Raw genomic sequence first — 16479 nt, 5'->3', positions numbered from 1 at the left:
CGTTACGGAAGTGCGATTAAAAAATCGTCCCCGTGACTGAGTTCATGAACGACTGTATATCGGGGCGTTTAATATCGAACTGTGCAATAAACGATAGTGACAAATGTGTCAAAACCGCGATCGTAGTTATCGAAACGGGACGCACCCTCCGCGTTCAGGCACCCTCGATAATACATCGAGCTGAGGGAGCGAAGGGGTTGGCTGATTCGCGCGTGGAAAGAGCGCGTGGCTCACCCCCTTAAAATTTCTAATTTATTTCACTTTAAAGTCTCCGCGCCTATAGGTACGCGCGCAAAAGTCACGACATATAAACACGGTCACATATAGAACGAAAAACAGCACATATATGGGGTGGACGTTGCGCGTCACCCTTTTGCCAACTCCAATAGCATGCGACACGTGTGTTCTCGCGACAAGTGGCACGACACACCCTTTGCCGAGCTCACGCACGCACCCTTGCTCATCCCTTCGTAATGCGGATGTGCATTTACGAGGTGTTGCAAAAGCAACGGCTTCTTACGATTCGTAGATATTTTAAGAATCTAATTAAGAACAGCTAATTGCTTAAACGTCCAAATATCGACACTTTTTGAACTAGAAACGCGACAGAGGCTTTAGAGAATTTTTTATTTTACATCACGAACAGATAACTTTACATCTTCAAAGCATTTAAGTGGATTTAATGAGATTATAATTTAAATCAGGATATTTCAAAAATAGAATATCTCGATGATTATAAAGCCTGAATTTTGGTTACCAAATTTACTTTTGCATTTGGATCCTAGATTCACGTTACTAGAAAGTGAATGACTTTTGAAACACTCTGTATGTAGGTGGGTACGTACAAGCGGAGAACCCTCTTTTTATGCTCACGATGATATTTTAAAGTAGCAATGTCCTGGCACACGCGGAGTCTCGAGACAATATCGCGTCCCTACCGCCACTTCGTCTCCGTCTTTCTCGTCTCTGTTCGTTTCTTCCCTCGAGTGCGCCTACTCGCGCGTAACATGTCCTTTTTTTCTGCCTTACTTTTTCGTTTTTCTCTCTTTCATCCTTGCAGCAGCCTTCAGGAACAGGACAGCTGCCGGCCACCAATATCACGCACGCGTATATCACCGTTGAAGATTTTCAATTTTAATATTTTCCTACATCGGGCCGCCTTTACGAGCCGCTATATCATAACGGCACTTCTCCATTCCCCTGCCTATTCTAGAAATGTGAAGGAATCGGGGGAGGAAGCTCGCACGTTCCGAGAATATCTCGTTCTTCGACGTGGGCCTGCTCGAAAATCGGTTGGAAGGCAATATCATTTTCTGCGATCTATTGTGTAGACATTTTTTTACATGTCCCGTACATTTTCATATATAAAATTCAACTCCAAAAAGTTCGATTATTGTATTATAACATTCTACCTGTTTCTGATAACGTAAGTAAAATGTTACAATAATCAAATTTTTTGCTTCAACTAAGTTATTTTTAAAGTTTGCCCAGATTTGTTTGCCCATATTCAAACAAAAGGTTAGTTGATTCAACCAAATGGGTTTTTCAGTGTGTATATATATTCACTGCAGTGATTAGGATTACATTAAAATTTTTTAAACTAGAACAGACTAAAAAAATGCCAGACATTTCGCTTGCAATCCTGGATGCATAAAAAAATGCGTGTAAGTTAGTAAAATATTATCAGAAAGAAGATTTATCGTAAGCCTTAAATCACAAAAAATTGCTGGATCGTAATCGCTTATTCTTTTCACGTTTGACTGTGCTCGACTTAAAAGTTACTACTTATAAAACTTACTACTTATATCTACATATTGTAGATCGGGACTGATACAGGACGACTTCGAGAAATCCCCTGGACATCCCTGAACGTGCTAAAAGAAGAGAATGGATGGGGAAAAAGAACGGATGGCAATCCTAACTACAGAACAGATGAAGATACAGAACTGAAATATGAACGAGTCTAATTGGATAATACCTAAGACTTGATTTCTAGAGATTAGGCTTCTTATTTGACAGTTTGCTTAAGTACCTATTTAATTTTTTTCTTTCCCAATCTTTGATGATCCAAGTTGCAGTAGTTCGTAAAAATTAAAAATATGCGACAGATAATTTCTCTTACTGTTAACAATTTTTCATATTATCTATTCCTAATGATGAATTTTAATAAGGAATTACATTGTTATCACTCGTTACACACGAGGTAAATTCTAGTCGCATCTACAAAACCCTAACCAAGGGTAGAATGACCATTGTCGTTACGTCGGGCAAGGATGCAGGCGCCACACGGTCGGCTTACGGGAGTCTTCTGTGGGTACGGGGTTCGGGGGACATGGCCACCGTTTTTTGCGGGGATTAAATGCGAGCCGATGCCGCGATAAGCCGTAGAAAAGCACGGTAGAAGCGGTACCGGTGACAGATTATGCCCGTGACTGCGATCCGCTTCGTCGTCGAGGCTCCGGCGCACCCGTTTTATTTAACACCGACCGGGGATTCTTTAAAAAAAGAATTAGTAAGTGGCGGCAAAACCGCGGTAAATTCTTTTACGCTAACGATAAGCAGGCCGGAGTTTCTCCGCCGACGAAACCGAGCGTTCGAAAAAACGGACCGCTCGCGCTATGATTTTTCACGCTAAAAGCACCATCAGTCAGATCGTTCGGTGTTTGTTGCACCGAGAAACATTCCGCTGCATCGAAAATTCCAAAGCTTGCGTGATGAGATGAAGTTGCGCAGCTTCATGTTAACATCCCGGATAAAATAACTTGTTCAAGTCAGTGACATTTTAAATAATGCAAGAATTCAAAGAAAACTGATGAATATTGAGTAACACGCGAATCGAAGCACGCATGAGGAAGAGAATAATTTTTTTTTATTTCCCATTATCGTGCTTTTTGCAATTTACTGATTTTTTCAGGTTTCCGGCGGCCGTGTCAATCGAACCGGTATCGATGCCCTCGAGTGGCGGATATTAGTCGAGGATGAAATCGGCGCCGTGCCACGGGCGATTCCGCGTGCATTACGAAGCTACCGGGTAATCGCGGACTTCTTTTTTTTTTTACTCTTTTCCCACCGTCCTTTCATTTGCCACGGGATTGGGGGAAAGCCAGTGCCCGGGATAAGCCGTAGGAAAGCGCGGCGCGGGAGCGATGCCGGTGACAGATTACGCCGCGCCGCGCGATCCGCAGTCTGGTTCTAAAGCCGCGCTGTGGAAAAAAGCAGAGCGAGGATTCGCCGAGGACAGATCTCCCCCGTCCGGGTCTGGATTACCTACTCTACATCGGTACGTACACGAGCACGACCGTATTCATTATATCCGGCGCTAATCCCCGGCAACATCGAGTCAGCCGGGATTGTCATTGGGAAGGTATACGAAAATAGCGACGTCTGCTCGCATAATGTTTCTGTATTAAGGAAATCTCTCATACACTCTTATGTGTGTACTCTTGATTCTCTTCTGCTACACTCTTATATACTCTTGACTTCTGGACCTTACTCTTGAAAAATATCGTATACGAAAATATTAGGGAAATCTATAATAATATATGTAACGTATATTTTAATATTTCCGTATATTTTCGTATTTCGATATTTTTCGAGAATAAGACCCCTGCTATTATTAATTTCTCTGTTTTATATCAAATTATTTAAAGAAACTATTTTCTAATTTTATTGTATAGCTTGGAAATTAGCGATGAGATGGTACGAAGAAAATTGTTTTTTTTTTTCGATAAGATTTCTATAGCTGAGAGAACGCTCAACGGATGACAACGAATTGTAGAAGAACGTGGATTTAGAGGCAAGGAAGAAAAGGTGTGCTGCGGTGTCGACAGGTCAGTTCGGATTACACAGGCGGAAACAAATGAGTCTACCGTGCGCGAAGGAGCTATGGTGAAGACCTTACAAGAAGATAAATGAACCGGCTTTCGGAATACACGCGCTTCGAATTCAATTTCCATCTAATGACGGAACGACAAAGGAAAAAATTAAACGAGTTAAGTAAGTTCCTTCCAATTGCTCGAAACGACAATTCAGAAATACCGAATACTTTAATTTATCGTAAGATCGTTGTATTCTCACTAATTGTAAGTGTAATATAAAAAATTAGATTTTTATAAAATTATAATGACATATCGCTCAAAAGTCTTACGTGATAGAAAGAAGAAAGATTAATATTTAGAGGGCGAGAGGTCTATTTTTAAAATCTTACAGCATTTTCTCGAGTAAAGCCCTGCGGACAATGGAAACCTTAGGAACAGGAATAAATATTAAACATTAAAGAAATAAAAAAATTAGAAGTAGATTAAACATAATGTATAACAAATAAAACACAAGACATTATATACGTTATAACTTATTTCTATTTGTATTCATTGTGCATAACGTTTAATTTCTATTCCTATTTTTTTATTTCTCTAATATTTAATATTCCTGTTTTTAATATTTCTTCCATTATGTATAGAGCCTAAGATTTGTTATAATTGATTGTATTTCTTGCCACAAAATATGACAGTGTTTCAGGCCACTATAGTGGCTTCCCCCGTCCTATAAAGGTTATAAACCTAATTGGCTTTAGAGTAACAAATACTATTGACAATCACGGCCCAATGCAATGTCCGTGACAAAAAATCGAAATAACTTTGTTGTCCAGTATAACGCGAGGACAGGAGCCCGAGATGGAGTTTGTCGCGAACCACTAACGAGCAAGGACCCCGTTTTCCCTCTTCCCTCCTCTAAGTACTCGCCTCCCTCGTCGCACGCCGTCTCTTGTCGTGAAGCACTCCCGGCTTATATAAGTCTTATAAAGAGCAAAGAGCGGCGGGACCACACACATCCGATCCTATCTGCGGGCTTTTCTGTGCGCTTCGACCGTCTCTCTCCTCTCCTTTTCCTTCCTGCCTTCCTTTCTGCTACGCTGGACTGACTCTCCGTTTGTTCTACCTCTTACAACACGACTCGCCCCCTAAACCGATCCCGCTCTCCGTACGTCTGGCAAATTATACGCGATCGTGACAAGGACCGCCGCAGATACTCGCTCTTTTTCTCGATGTTATCCAAATGTATCTGGGATACATTTTGTCTTAATCTCGACGTAAAAATCATCGATGTAAGAAATAAAATTCATTAAAGACGTTATTTTTTAATATATCAATTATAAATTGCTAATCTGTTTACTGCGTATCACTTAAAAACATATTAAGCAATAGTTAAAAAATAAGACACACTTACCCCATTCTACATCATCCGATGGAGACATCCAATGATTGGAAATATAAAAAATTATAAAAATTTACATTATCGTTTAAATAATACATAGTACAAGATCCAATAATCGCTTCAATATTCTATATGTAAAATAAACCATCGTTCTTACATTTTATAATATTCATATACACTGATTTTGTGAATAAATATTTTATCCAGCAATCTTAGAGAAAAGATACTCACCGTAGTTTCATTGACACTCTTGATGTAGTCTTTGTAGGTACCCGCTATTAATTTAACGATGTTCTCGTTACCGTGTTTGGCGCCCCAATGTAAAGCCGTCTGCAACATGAAGAAAGGCGGGGTGATAATTCGTTCGTCGGTCGTTTAAATCGCACAGCGAGATTACCGCGCGAGTAACGCGAGACTATGAAAAAACCGCGCGATGGGAACATGATAAGTAAAAATGTATCAGCGTTGAGATTTATGGCACGACTGCGGACTTTTCGGTGGGGTGTGTGCCGAAGGTGGCCCCGATTGTAGACACGACGCGAGCAGCTGTAGCGTATTTTCGGGGTGACGCGCCGGTGAAATATTCGCGAATTAAGCGACGGCAACGGCCGGGTGTCAACCGGGACGAGCTGGATGAATGGGAACCATCGCCCGCGCCAGAATGTATTCGAGAGAGGAAGATCTCGACTGGCAGTCGATTACAGCCGGAGTGCAGAGGAGTTAGTGCGGCTTGAGGAAACCCGGAAAGAGCAAATAGATCGAGCTTGAGTTACTTCCACTTAGACGCTTCGGTGAATTGGAGAATGAGGAAAAGAAAGAGAGAGAGAGAGAGAGAGAGAGAGAGAGAGAGAGAGAGAGGCAGGATTTCTTGGTCTGATCGCAGTGAAAGAAAATACTAAATGTTTTCTGAAATATATAGATATAGTATTTCACTATTTTATTCAAATACCAGGTACATTTTATTATTCACTATTTTATTCAAATACCAGGTATTTGAATAAAATAGTGAATAATAAAATATATATCATAAAATATATCGCTGAGATTCAGAATAAGAATAATGAACCTGAAGAAAATTTGGAACATATTACATCGTAAATGTGTGAACAAGATCGGAGATGTATATACGAACAGAAATTTTCAACACGGGCAATATCGGGTAATAATTAATTGCATACATCTTTGAAACTATTTTCTAGAAAATACATAATTCTGCACTGCAATTAACCCTTCACCGGTTGGACTTTAAAGGCATAATCAATTTTTTTATTGTGCATTCTGATAGATAAATTTAAATTTGTAAAAATAAGTAAAATATGTACAATCCAACTTCTATGTTAATAAATTCGCGCGCGCGTTGTTCAAGCTTTCATAAATATGTAAGAATTTTTTCAGATTTTCATACAGTCAAGAATAATATGAAAATCTACACTGAAATTCAAAGAACTATATATTGCAGACGAAGAGTGAAAATTTCACATTGTGACGGAGGGTTAATAATGCGGCCAAGAATTTCGCAACAGAGTCTTGCTTCAATTATTTCAGCGATGTTCTATTATTCACATCATACTTTGGATCGTTGTAGAATGTATATCCGAGCGTGACCGTATGAACTCTAGTCTGCCTGCTAAAATTAACGTCCAAAATTAATCACCAGACCGCCGCTCGATGACAATTATTAACGCGACATTCTTCTTCTAGCGAGCCCCGATCCGAGGAGATGTGCTCTAAAAGGGATACACGGTTTTCGCGTAGGGGCGGCAGGGCAACAAGCTTTCGTAGCGAGACATGCGTTTTAATTCCATCGAGTCGGCGTCCCGCGGGTAGATTAAAAATAGTGTCTCCGTCTCTCCGGATTTGCGTAGGGGTGTCATAGAAGCTGCCCTCGGACCTGAAGCTGGCTGCCAACGTATGCTGGGCTACCCTCCACACGGACTGCAAGTCGCGGACCACCTCATTAGCGGACGACGAAAAAAAAAAGTTCATTCTAACGAGACTACGTACCTAATGACGGGAACCACGCGCGAGCCCGCCCGCGCGAGCGAGTATATGTATGAGACGGTACACGTGGCGGGTCTCTATACGAGGACGTAGGTATACCTTGTGTACGACTCTTTCATTTTATATGCGCAGTCTGCGCAACAAAATTAACGAACACGACGAACGTATCGAAATGTAATGACATTAGACGTCGCCATGTGGCGCGAATAACGACGTAAGGAACTTTGCAGTACAAGTACTGATCAATCGAATTAATAATTATGTGTGTTGAAACAATCAGCTTCTAATGAGAATAAAAGATATTGAAGCTAAGATTTAGATTTTCTATATACAAAAATAAAAATTTTTTTCGCAACAATGTACAATCCATCGTCAGTTCTCACCATAAGTAATGCTTTTTATATGTTCGAAGAGCAGAGCGTAGAAAAGAGGACGGAATTTACGCATACGGATAATACGAATAATTAAGGGCGCGCTCTGTTGCTGTACAATTATTAAACGTACCGCGCATAGCGCGACGGCAGGCCGAGCGAAGTCATTAACTACGAAGTGCGCGGACATGGACCCATCTAATACGCTCCACTGGTCCGGCTGGTGAAGATGCAAGAATCCGGCTGAATTACACGGCCGAGGTGCAAAATGAATTTTTACGGTGGTCTCGCGGGACCATCAGCGCTTATGTGAGTATATATACCCGTGGCCGGGCTCGGACGTCTACTTCCCCCGGCTTCGTGCTAACGAAGTTTTATGAAGCGCGATAGCGCCATACCTACGCCGCGCCGCCGTGGACTTTGGCGCTCCTTAATTTGTGAATGCTGCTGCCGCGCGGTGTCGGCCGCGCGCCACGCCGCAAAAGAATGGTATGTCGGCCGACAACGTGATATATCTTCGGCCCTCTGCCCCGGACCTTCGGTCGGAGTATAGGTGCATACCGCGGATATACGGTAGCCTGCTTCTTTTCCCGCCGGCGCGATGTAACTTTCTTCAGAACGATCCGCGCGTGAGAAAGCACGCGGTCCAAGTACCGCCAAGATCGACTGTGCTTTCCACAGTATAACTACATGGTAGTTTTCTTTGAAATCGTGACGCATCGAATGGATCGGTGGAAAAGTAGTCCGCGATTTAAAGCATTTAAAATTTTCATTTATTTCCTCCCTCTCTCTCTCTTTCATTTTAATATCAATTGTTGGTTGACATACATACGTATTTAATTTCTGAACTAATTAGTCTTAATTAATGCGCGGCTGTAACCGCATCGTAGCGCTAACGTGATTACAGACGAGGTGTGAGATGACCATCGGCCATGACGGTTACAGCAGTCGGAGCTGCGCGATATAATGCTTGACAATGTCACTATATTGTTCACAGCTCGGTAAAACACAAACAGAGCTTCATAAAAGTTACTGACGTTCTATACGATATATAATTTTTTTATTCAATTTAATGAAGTTTTGTCATGCACTTTGCGCGAAGAAATAAACTCCATCAGTAAGAAAGCTCCCAGAATCACTCTGATCCAAGACGTTCTCTTCATAGCCAACAACGAAAGTTTCTTTCCAACTTTCATCGGTCCTCCTTCGTGGGACTCAATGTGTCCGTAACGACGTGTGCACGCCACATGTGCGTGAAACTACGTATAAGCTACGGCTATATAGTTGTCTTCTCGTGGATACTGATTAAGCCAGCGTGGAGGATTGCAGGCGATTCCGGGGGTTGAGGAGGAACGGGAGAAACAACAGCAGCAGCGGCAGCACGGCAGCAACAAAATCAACGGCAGCGAGAGCAGAAGCGGGAACAGCAACGGCAGCGGCAGCAGCAGCAGCAACAGCAGCAGCAGCAACGGCAGGAGCTACCGCGGTCTTCGCTGATGTATGCGAGCGATACAGATATCTCCGAGAAGGAATTTGCGTTGAATTAGCGTATAATCGGCGGGCCGATCTGCTCATACGGAATCCCGCGGTCCCCCGCTTACACGTGTCCGGAGAGCTGTATTCTCTGCGCGAACACAATATTTAGTGGCCGTCGTGGCGCGGCGGCGTCGCGGTCTTCCTCTCTCTCGTCTCAGCTCTTCTCCGACCTTTCTTTTCCCGTGGGACCCTCTCTTACGGCCGACTGGTATGCGAGTCCTCTTCGAGTGCTTCCTTGGCCTAAATTTTTCCCTTCTCACTAAACCAAGCCTGGCCAAGTCGCCCGCTGGGAGTGATGGTACGATTTTGTTATTAAGATAGGCTTTCGAGATGTGCAACATTCATCCGGAATCTGACTCTCGTTCCTCACTGGTATTCGTAGCGAGTGTTAATAAGGCTACGGTCTTTGAATCTGAGCTTAATTGGGTGGATCGTTATTACGTTGAAAATGAATATGAAATTGAGTTGCAATTGAATACGAAATTTATTAAATTTATATAATTGCTGTAGCAACTAGTTCACTCAATTCTTAATACTTCAAGCGAAATGCGAATACCGAAGAGATAGCAATTAGGTCCGTTTAGAGAGCTAGACACCTCGACTCATCGACCATTGATCGTTCTACCGTAGATAATCGCGTGGACATGAGGGTTACGAGCACTAACAGACTTTACCATCTTGGGCCCGCGCTCCTTAACTCCGCCATCCATCTTGGCATAGTAAATTCGCAAGAGGAAAAAGGGAGAGATCGAGAGAGAGAGGAAGCCGGTCCGCATCGACCGATTCACGAAACTCTCATGAACGTTCGCGGTGGGTCGTCCGGATTCAACGACGTGGCGCGATTCGATCTCCCAAAGGTCGATTCTGGGAAATCGGGGGAGACGTCGGGCGCGTGTCTTCCGACGGGAAGAGACCACAGGGTGATGATGGAGGAGGTAGGATAACCGGAGGTGAAAAGAGCGAGGAGGATAGCCGGGTAACGAGCCTCCGGTCACGTGTATGGCGTCGGGCGTCGAGATGTCAGATCTATCGGCGCGTGCTCGATGGCGCGTGTCTTCGCCTGTTGATCAGTCCTGTTGCTTTTACTCGTGCCCGACGTGCACATCGGCCAGGCCGCCCGATTGCCAGCATTAGTCATGAATTCGTGATCGCGCGATGCTCCGCGGTGCGACGAGCGGAAACCTTCGTACGCGATGAATACCCCCGTGATGACAATCATGCATAAAGACTTTGACGAATCACGTTGGGCAGATAGCAGGGAGATAAACGCGATGAGTCGATGACACTGAACAAATAGTTAAACTGAAAGAAATGTTCTTTTCTCCTTTCGTGTTATTAATTCATGACGTACAAGAGAATATTTTTCGTCCGAATCAATATCGAGGATGCCAAATAATCTTTTGTTATCCAGTTATTTCCGATTCAGTCGACGTTGCGATAAAGATTTGCACCGCGTTGAATGTAGAGAAATGTCGAGGGAGAATGTTTTATTTCCTGCAATTGCGTCAAGGAGGTGTGTTACTCAGAATCTTGTAAAAAGAAGAACGACGCCGCGTGGCGTGCCGGCCTGAACTTTCGCGTCTTGCGCGAAGGATACACAGGATGCAGGAGGTGTCATTAGCATAACGTGGAAGAGTCGTGGTTCGTGATTTATTCGCTATTCCCCGTTCTTTTCGCTCGTAATTCCACCTCCACGCCGGGTAAACACGATCCCAGGAGCCAAAGGCGTCCGAGTGGAAGATCTATTAGAAAGTAAATTTACGCGTATATTTCCGAAGCTCGCGTGTTATTTTCGCGAAAGAGTCACGGTGCGAATAAAGAAGAAGGACGTGCTAAATTAGCAATATTTCTAAATTAGCCTCTAAATTAACCTTTACAAGATGGCAAAGCTACTATAATGGCCCTGAAAGTATCATATTTTGAGGCAAGGAATAAGAAAAAATGGATTATAAAAATTTTACTCAAGGAAAAGCTGTAAGATTTAAAAAATAGGCTCCTACTCTTTTTAAAGGTTAAACGCTTCACTGCAAGGATAATATGATGTATGACACACTCAACTCAATTAAATTGCTTACAGCTTTTATAAAAATGAACATATTGTGTAAACATTTTTTTTCATTCGAAACATAACGGTGTCAAGAAAATGCATGTATCTTTGTTAATGAAAAAGCATGTAAAGCTGGATATACTATACCGAAAAAGCGTTTAACAATTAGCGTTGGTCATTTTCATTTTGGTACGATTCAATTAATGATTCGAATTGCATTATATCGTGGTTGTATTACATTGAATCGTGTTTGATCGAGAGGATGTTGTATCCTAAATATCGGATGTTCAGTTATGAAACATTCATAATTATGTAGACTGTTCGTGCAACTAGCTAACTTATTATCCTGTATACTTGTACAGTACCATGGATTGACGATCATACAATGTTATCCGTCGCCATCAGGCCCGCAATTGCGATCCATCACTACGATGGTACAATTGAAAAAAAGTGCTTCCTCGTTCGAAAGGAAATAATAAGAGCCGCCGGTGGATCGCGCAAACGAGGTGTAACTGAAATCACTTGAGGCACTCGCTCAAACGAGCTGTGACTGCACGAAGATCTCTATCCCGGCTACCGAGCCTTTAATTCTCTTGCAGATTACCACTTTACGATATCCCTTTTGAATATTAATTTTTTTGCAAACGCGTTACACTACATATCTACAGTGATATGCAAGCGCAATTAAAGCGCAATAAACACGAAAATGACTGTATTATTCGTCTAATTATGGATTCATTTTTAATAAGGCCGCAGTGTAGTGTGTCTATCTAATGAAATTTTTAATAGCGACGATCAATCGTTCATGTTAGAGTTTAGAAAAGAAAAAAAGAAGAGAATGAGCAATTTCAGCCGAAGGAAAGCGAACGGTATACCTTGTTTACGTATTCCGCTTTAGAAAATTAAACGACGGGTATTTAAAGACGGGTATTTAAAGACGTCGATGACCAGAATTACTACGTAAATCTGCGCAAAGTATGCCCTGTGGAGTTTTCCCGCTGTCGCAGGTGGCGTCGACGAGCCGCGACGCGACAAGACATTGCCATCAACCACGTCCATTACCTCGTGAACGTTGATTCGGTCCGATGAGCATCGGTAGTCAACAATTTCGCTAGCCATTCGCCTAGCGAATGGACGTTCGTGTCACGACCGCGTCTTACACGTGTGACCGTGAGAGACCGGACGCCGTGAATTTATTCTGTTGGAAGCTGAGGAGGAAACACAATGTTCTGAACAAAAGATGACCCGTTTCCACAGCTCCGGGATGTCCCAACTTCCAAGAAATCAGTACTTATATAGAAGCATTATCGTATTACGAAGAATATCCGCAACTATAGGAAGAGTATCTACATATTTAAATTCGCAATCAATCGATTACACTATTCAACATCCAAATTCTTTGCGAAGTAGATATTTTGAAATTTTTTCGTGTTGAACACGATGCTATCGTTAGAATTTGCATAGTATATCGAGATTTTTAATAAATTGGTGTGAAATTTGATCAAAACCACCACAATTTATTAAAAATCTTGGTGCGCTATACAAATTCTGACGACGGCATCGTCTTTAGCGCAAAAAATAATCCTCTTCGGGATACGTATTATGGTATTTCAGATAGAAAAAAACCTTTTTTAATTAATATCATTCACTAAAACGTCGCTTTAATAAATAATACTACCAACGCTTGCAATATTATTCAGAATTTCCGTTCGCAATGGGAATGATTTCCTCAACGTGCAATCAGGCTAGTCGTTGATAAAACGCATGTACCGCTTTGGCATCGACAATATCGAACTCTTACGGCGCTGAATATCGATATTCAGCGAACCTCCGGGATCCCCTCGTGGTTTCGTGAATCACGAGATTCAGGGTCCCCGCGCCGCCGCGGGCACGGGCGCTGCATGCATACATCCACCTGCAGCAGAGTTTAAACGATTAACGGGGGCGGTTTCCCGCGAATAATCGATGTCCCTCCGATGTCCTCGGGCGTACGGCAAAGTTCTCGGTCGTCTCGATCCAACACGGTATTTCACGAGGGATTACGCGGCTTACGCTTTCGTTCGATCGTATCCTATCCCGCATCCCTTCCCATTCGCTGTCAGGAATTATCGGTCGTGTGTCGATTATATTTTGCATAGGCGCTTACCCCCACGCTTACCTTCAGTTTCTTCAGTAAGAGATATACGGGCTTTTAAAAGAATTATTATAAAGGGCTACAAGGTTCAGCCTATTAAAAGTCTAGATTGGAAATATGTGGGAAAATGCGTCAAAGTGTGCATAAATATCTTATAGCTATCTTTTCGGATTTAACAACTACAAACTATCAGAGATGGGTAAATAATGCCGTTACTTTTATCATTACTTTTTATAATAACGATGTGATAATGACGTTACAATTTTTTTGTGACGGTAACAATAACTAATTAAGAGCTCAAGTTGAAAAAAAGTCATTTATGAAAAGTAACTTTCCTAATCTTAGCTTTTTGTTAATTACCGTCATAAAAAATTCCTGCAAAATATATGTATTTAGCTATAAAACTTAGCTATAAAATTTAGCTGTAAAACGTTTTTGGGAAATAGATTTCTTCTGATTTTCTGGTTACTCCGCCACTTGAGAGCCCTTGTATAGCGATCGGCGAATCGAGAAAATCAATTCTGGATCAATCGCGAGCGACCTGCAAGGCCCGCCAATGGATACAGAAGCCCTCGGTTGCTCTGGCAAGAGAGCGATGGAAGGGGTGAAAGGGTAAGCCGCTTTGCGAACGAGCGGAATTGCCGAACCGCGTTTGGGACGAAGGGAGTAGGCGATTAGGTAAACCCGGGATTAGTTAGACGTCGCTACTCCCTTCGTTCGGGATCCGGAGAGCCTGCCAGAGAGCCCTTCCACCTTCGACTCAGACTCAGTAGCCTCCATCTACGCTCTCTATCGCTACTACTATTGGCCTAGCCGAGTTCGATTGCCGCTGCTAATAATGCCATCCTTGATTTACATGATTGGATTGGCGTCTCGAAATTGAAACTACCGCCTGCCGCTGGGTGAATCTGACGGAGAAGGGACTCGCTTACGTTCTGTATCAGACCGCGGACATTGAAATTTGCAGTAGATATCTCCCAATTGCACAATAATGGAGCGTCCAAAGGAATTGTGTGATTAACGATTTTACGAAGTGTTATTTATGGCAATCTTTCCTATATTGCTGGTCAATGTGATTAATCAGGAATGATCAATTTTATTTTTCCCATTTTTGCATATAGTTTTTTAAATCTTTTTGCTTCATAGTATTGTTTGCGATCTTTAGACGATCCTCCAATACCACGAGAAATCCTCGTAAATTCTCGTAATCATATTGAATTATTCCTCCGCGTCCCGGATGTGTGGGTAAACACCAATATATTTCATAGATGGATACAACAAAAGAACGTCGTTTCCTCTTCGAAGAGACCTCTCGGAGAGATTAGTATGCTCGTATCTGCATGCCGCAAGATCGTATCTGCCACGAGCGCGGTCCTTTGTGGGTTTTTGTTTGCGTTGCGTACGTATTTATGTGAGCGCTCTTCCTCTTCTTTTCGGCTTCTCCTCCTCCTCCTTCTCCTTCTCCAGCTGTTTCTCCCTTTTCTCCTTTTTCTTTCTTTTTTAGGAACGCTCCAAATGATCCGCTTCGGCTCAATCAATCTTTAGAAAGTTACTGTCACGACGCGAGTCTCTGGAGAATTTCTTCTGCACGCCAAGTCACATTCAAATGTCTAAGTTTATTTCTGTTTCTGGGAAAAGAAAACTTCGCTAGTCATGTTTTAAAGAGGATTTGTCCATGCATGTACATCTATCATTTAAATTTTATATATATTAATTATCGTCTTCCACCTTCGTAGAAAAATATTTAGAAAGATCGCAATTATTCATAGTTAAAATATTTTTTTTATATATAAATAAAAAGTAATTCATGACTGTTTATAATCTATCATTTTAAACTTCATTCATCCTTAGACTTTCGGCAGCATATAATTAGATATTCACTAATTTGATTAAAATTTTTGCGCGCACTATATCAATATCAATGTCGAGATGTATATATCCATTGTCTTGGCGTAGATCTGTAATCCCTTACTATGTACCAATTATCTTGTCCATTCTACCTGCGTTGCATGCAAATTGGATTTCGGTCACGGAAGACGCAGAGGAAGACGTCAGCCGTTTCCTCATGACGAACTCAGGTTTCGTCGTTACCAAAAGCAAATTAGTAAACCAATGCCTTTGAAAAGAAAGAACTTTCCGGCTGGTTAATCAGCTAAATAATGCGGCAAAAATGTGTAAAATTAATGGAAAGTGGCTCGTAGAACGTTAAATACACCCAGAACCTCAGGTTCATAGAAAAACAACGGTGGCGCCATACTACAATAGGATATTACTAGAAAACTGACAATAGGGTAGCCCCCTTAATAATCATTTTAAACGGCATTCGATTTTTCAACCGTAAATAGACACCCATTTTACCTGATGAAAAATAAAACTGTTGTAGACGAAGCTGTCCGAGAAGTAGAGCGAGACGAGAAGAGACAAGACGATAGTTGGTCGTGTGGCGATACTAATCCGATTGTGCGACTCGCTCGTGCCAGTCCCCTTTGAAACGTAACAACCGGCAAACTTTCCCTCTGTTACGCTTTTGTGGAAGTTACAGGATCAGTTCCTTCGACGACCGTTCAGACCGTTCGTGGCGCCGAGTTTCCTTGCTGAACAATTTACGAAATTTAGCCGCAGAGATTTAGTAGGTCGCAACGTTGAATTCTTCCTCAATACATTTTCCGTTATTTTATTTTTAATAATTGCCCGAGGAAAATAAAATATCGATACGAAATGTGTACGAAGTGCCGCAATTCTTCTTGCAGACGATGCGTTATTAATTACGAGCGAATCAGTATGCGTTCGCATAAAGTGTGGGAAGCGCGGGGACGTTCGCTAGCTGGTTATCTGGCTGGGAAAGGAAAGGGAGCATTAAAGGAAGAGATGAACTTTTTTTGCAGCAATTTCAGCGAGCGTCAATTAAATTACTGCGATGCGTCCGGGCCCTCGGGTTCGATCGAGCTGTATAGGAAGCGCATCACGCTTGAATGAGAAGCTTTCCCACGCGAAACGTCTTTAAACATGAATATCTTAAGATTATCTTGTATATTAACACCTACATAATCCGCGTCTTCTTGGAAATAAAATATCGTTTTCGGGATTGCGCGGAAACATTCCGACGGGAGGTTCACGAATACATTTTAAGATAACAAGATCAATCGTGATATGAATGTTAATATTAAAATGAGAAG

At 42.1% G+C, this 16479-nt stretch overlaps 1 protein-coding gene across 6 annotated transcripts in view; it reads right to left on the bottom strand.

The window, feature by feature from the left end:
- sowah (ankyrin repeat domain family member sosondowah) overlaps nt 1-16479 on the bottom strand; it is a 127334-nt gene that overhangs the window by 8558 nt on the left and 102297 nt on the right. For all 6 annotated transcript variants that reach the window (XR_001936568.1, XR_001936569.1, XM_018445896.1 and 3 more), the window contains 2 exons: nt 5446-5544; nt 5227-5232 (listed from right to left, as the gene is read on the bottom strand). Coding sequence is in view for 4 of the 6 variants with exons in the window: in XM_018445896.1 (XP_018301398.1) it covers nt 5227-5232; nt 5446-5544 (105 nt within the window). In the remaining 2 variants the exon portion in view is untranslated. The remainder of the gene's footprint in view (nt 1-5226; nt 5233-5445; nt 5545-16479) is intronic.

This window comes from Mycetomoellerius zeteki, unplaced genomic scaffold (genome assembly GCF_001594055.1).
Source record: "Mycetomoellerius zeteki isolate Tzet28-1 unplaced genomic scaffold, Tzet1.0 scaffold168, whole genome shotgun sequence".
Classification (NCBI taxonomy): Eukaryota; Metazoa; Arthropoda; class Insecta; order Hymenoptera; family Formicidae; genus Mycetomoellerius; species Mycetomoellerius zeteki.
Note: the sequence above shows the minus strand (reverse complement) of the source record. Positions and strands in the feature narration are given on the sequence as shown.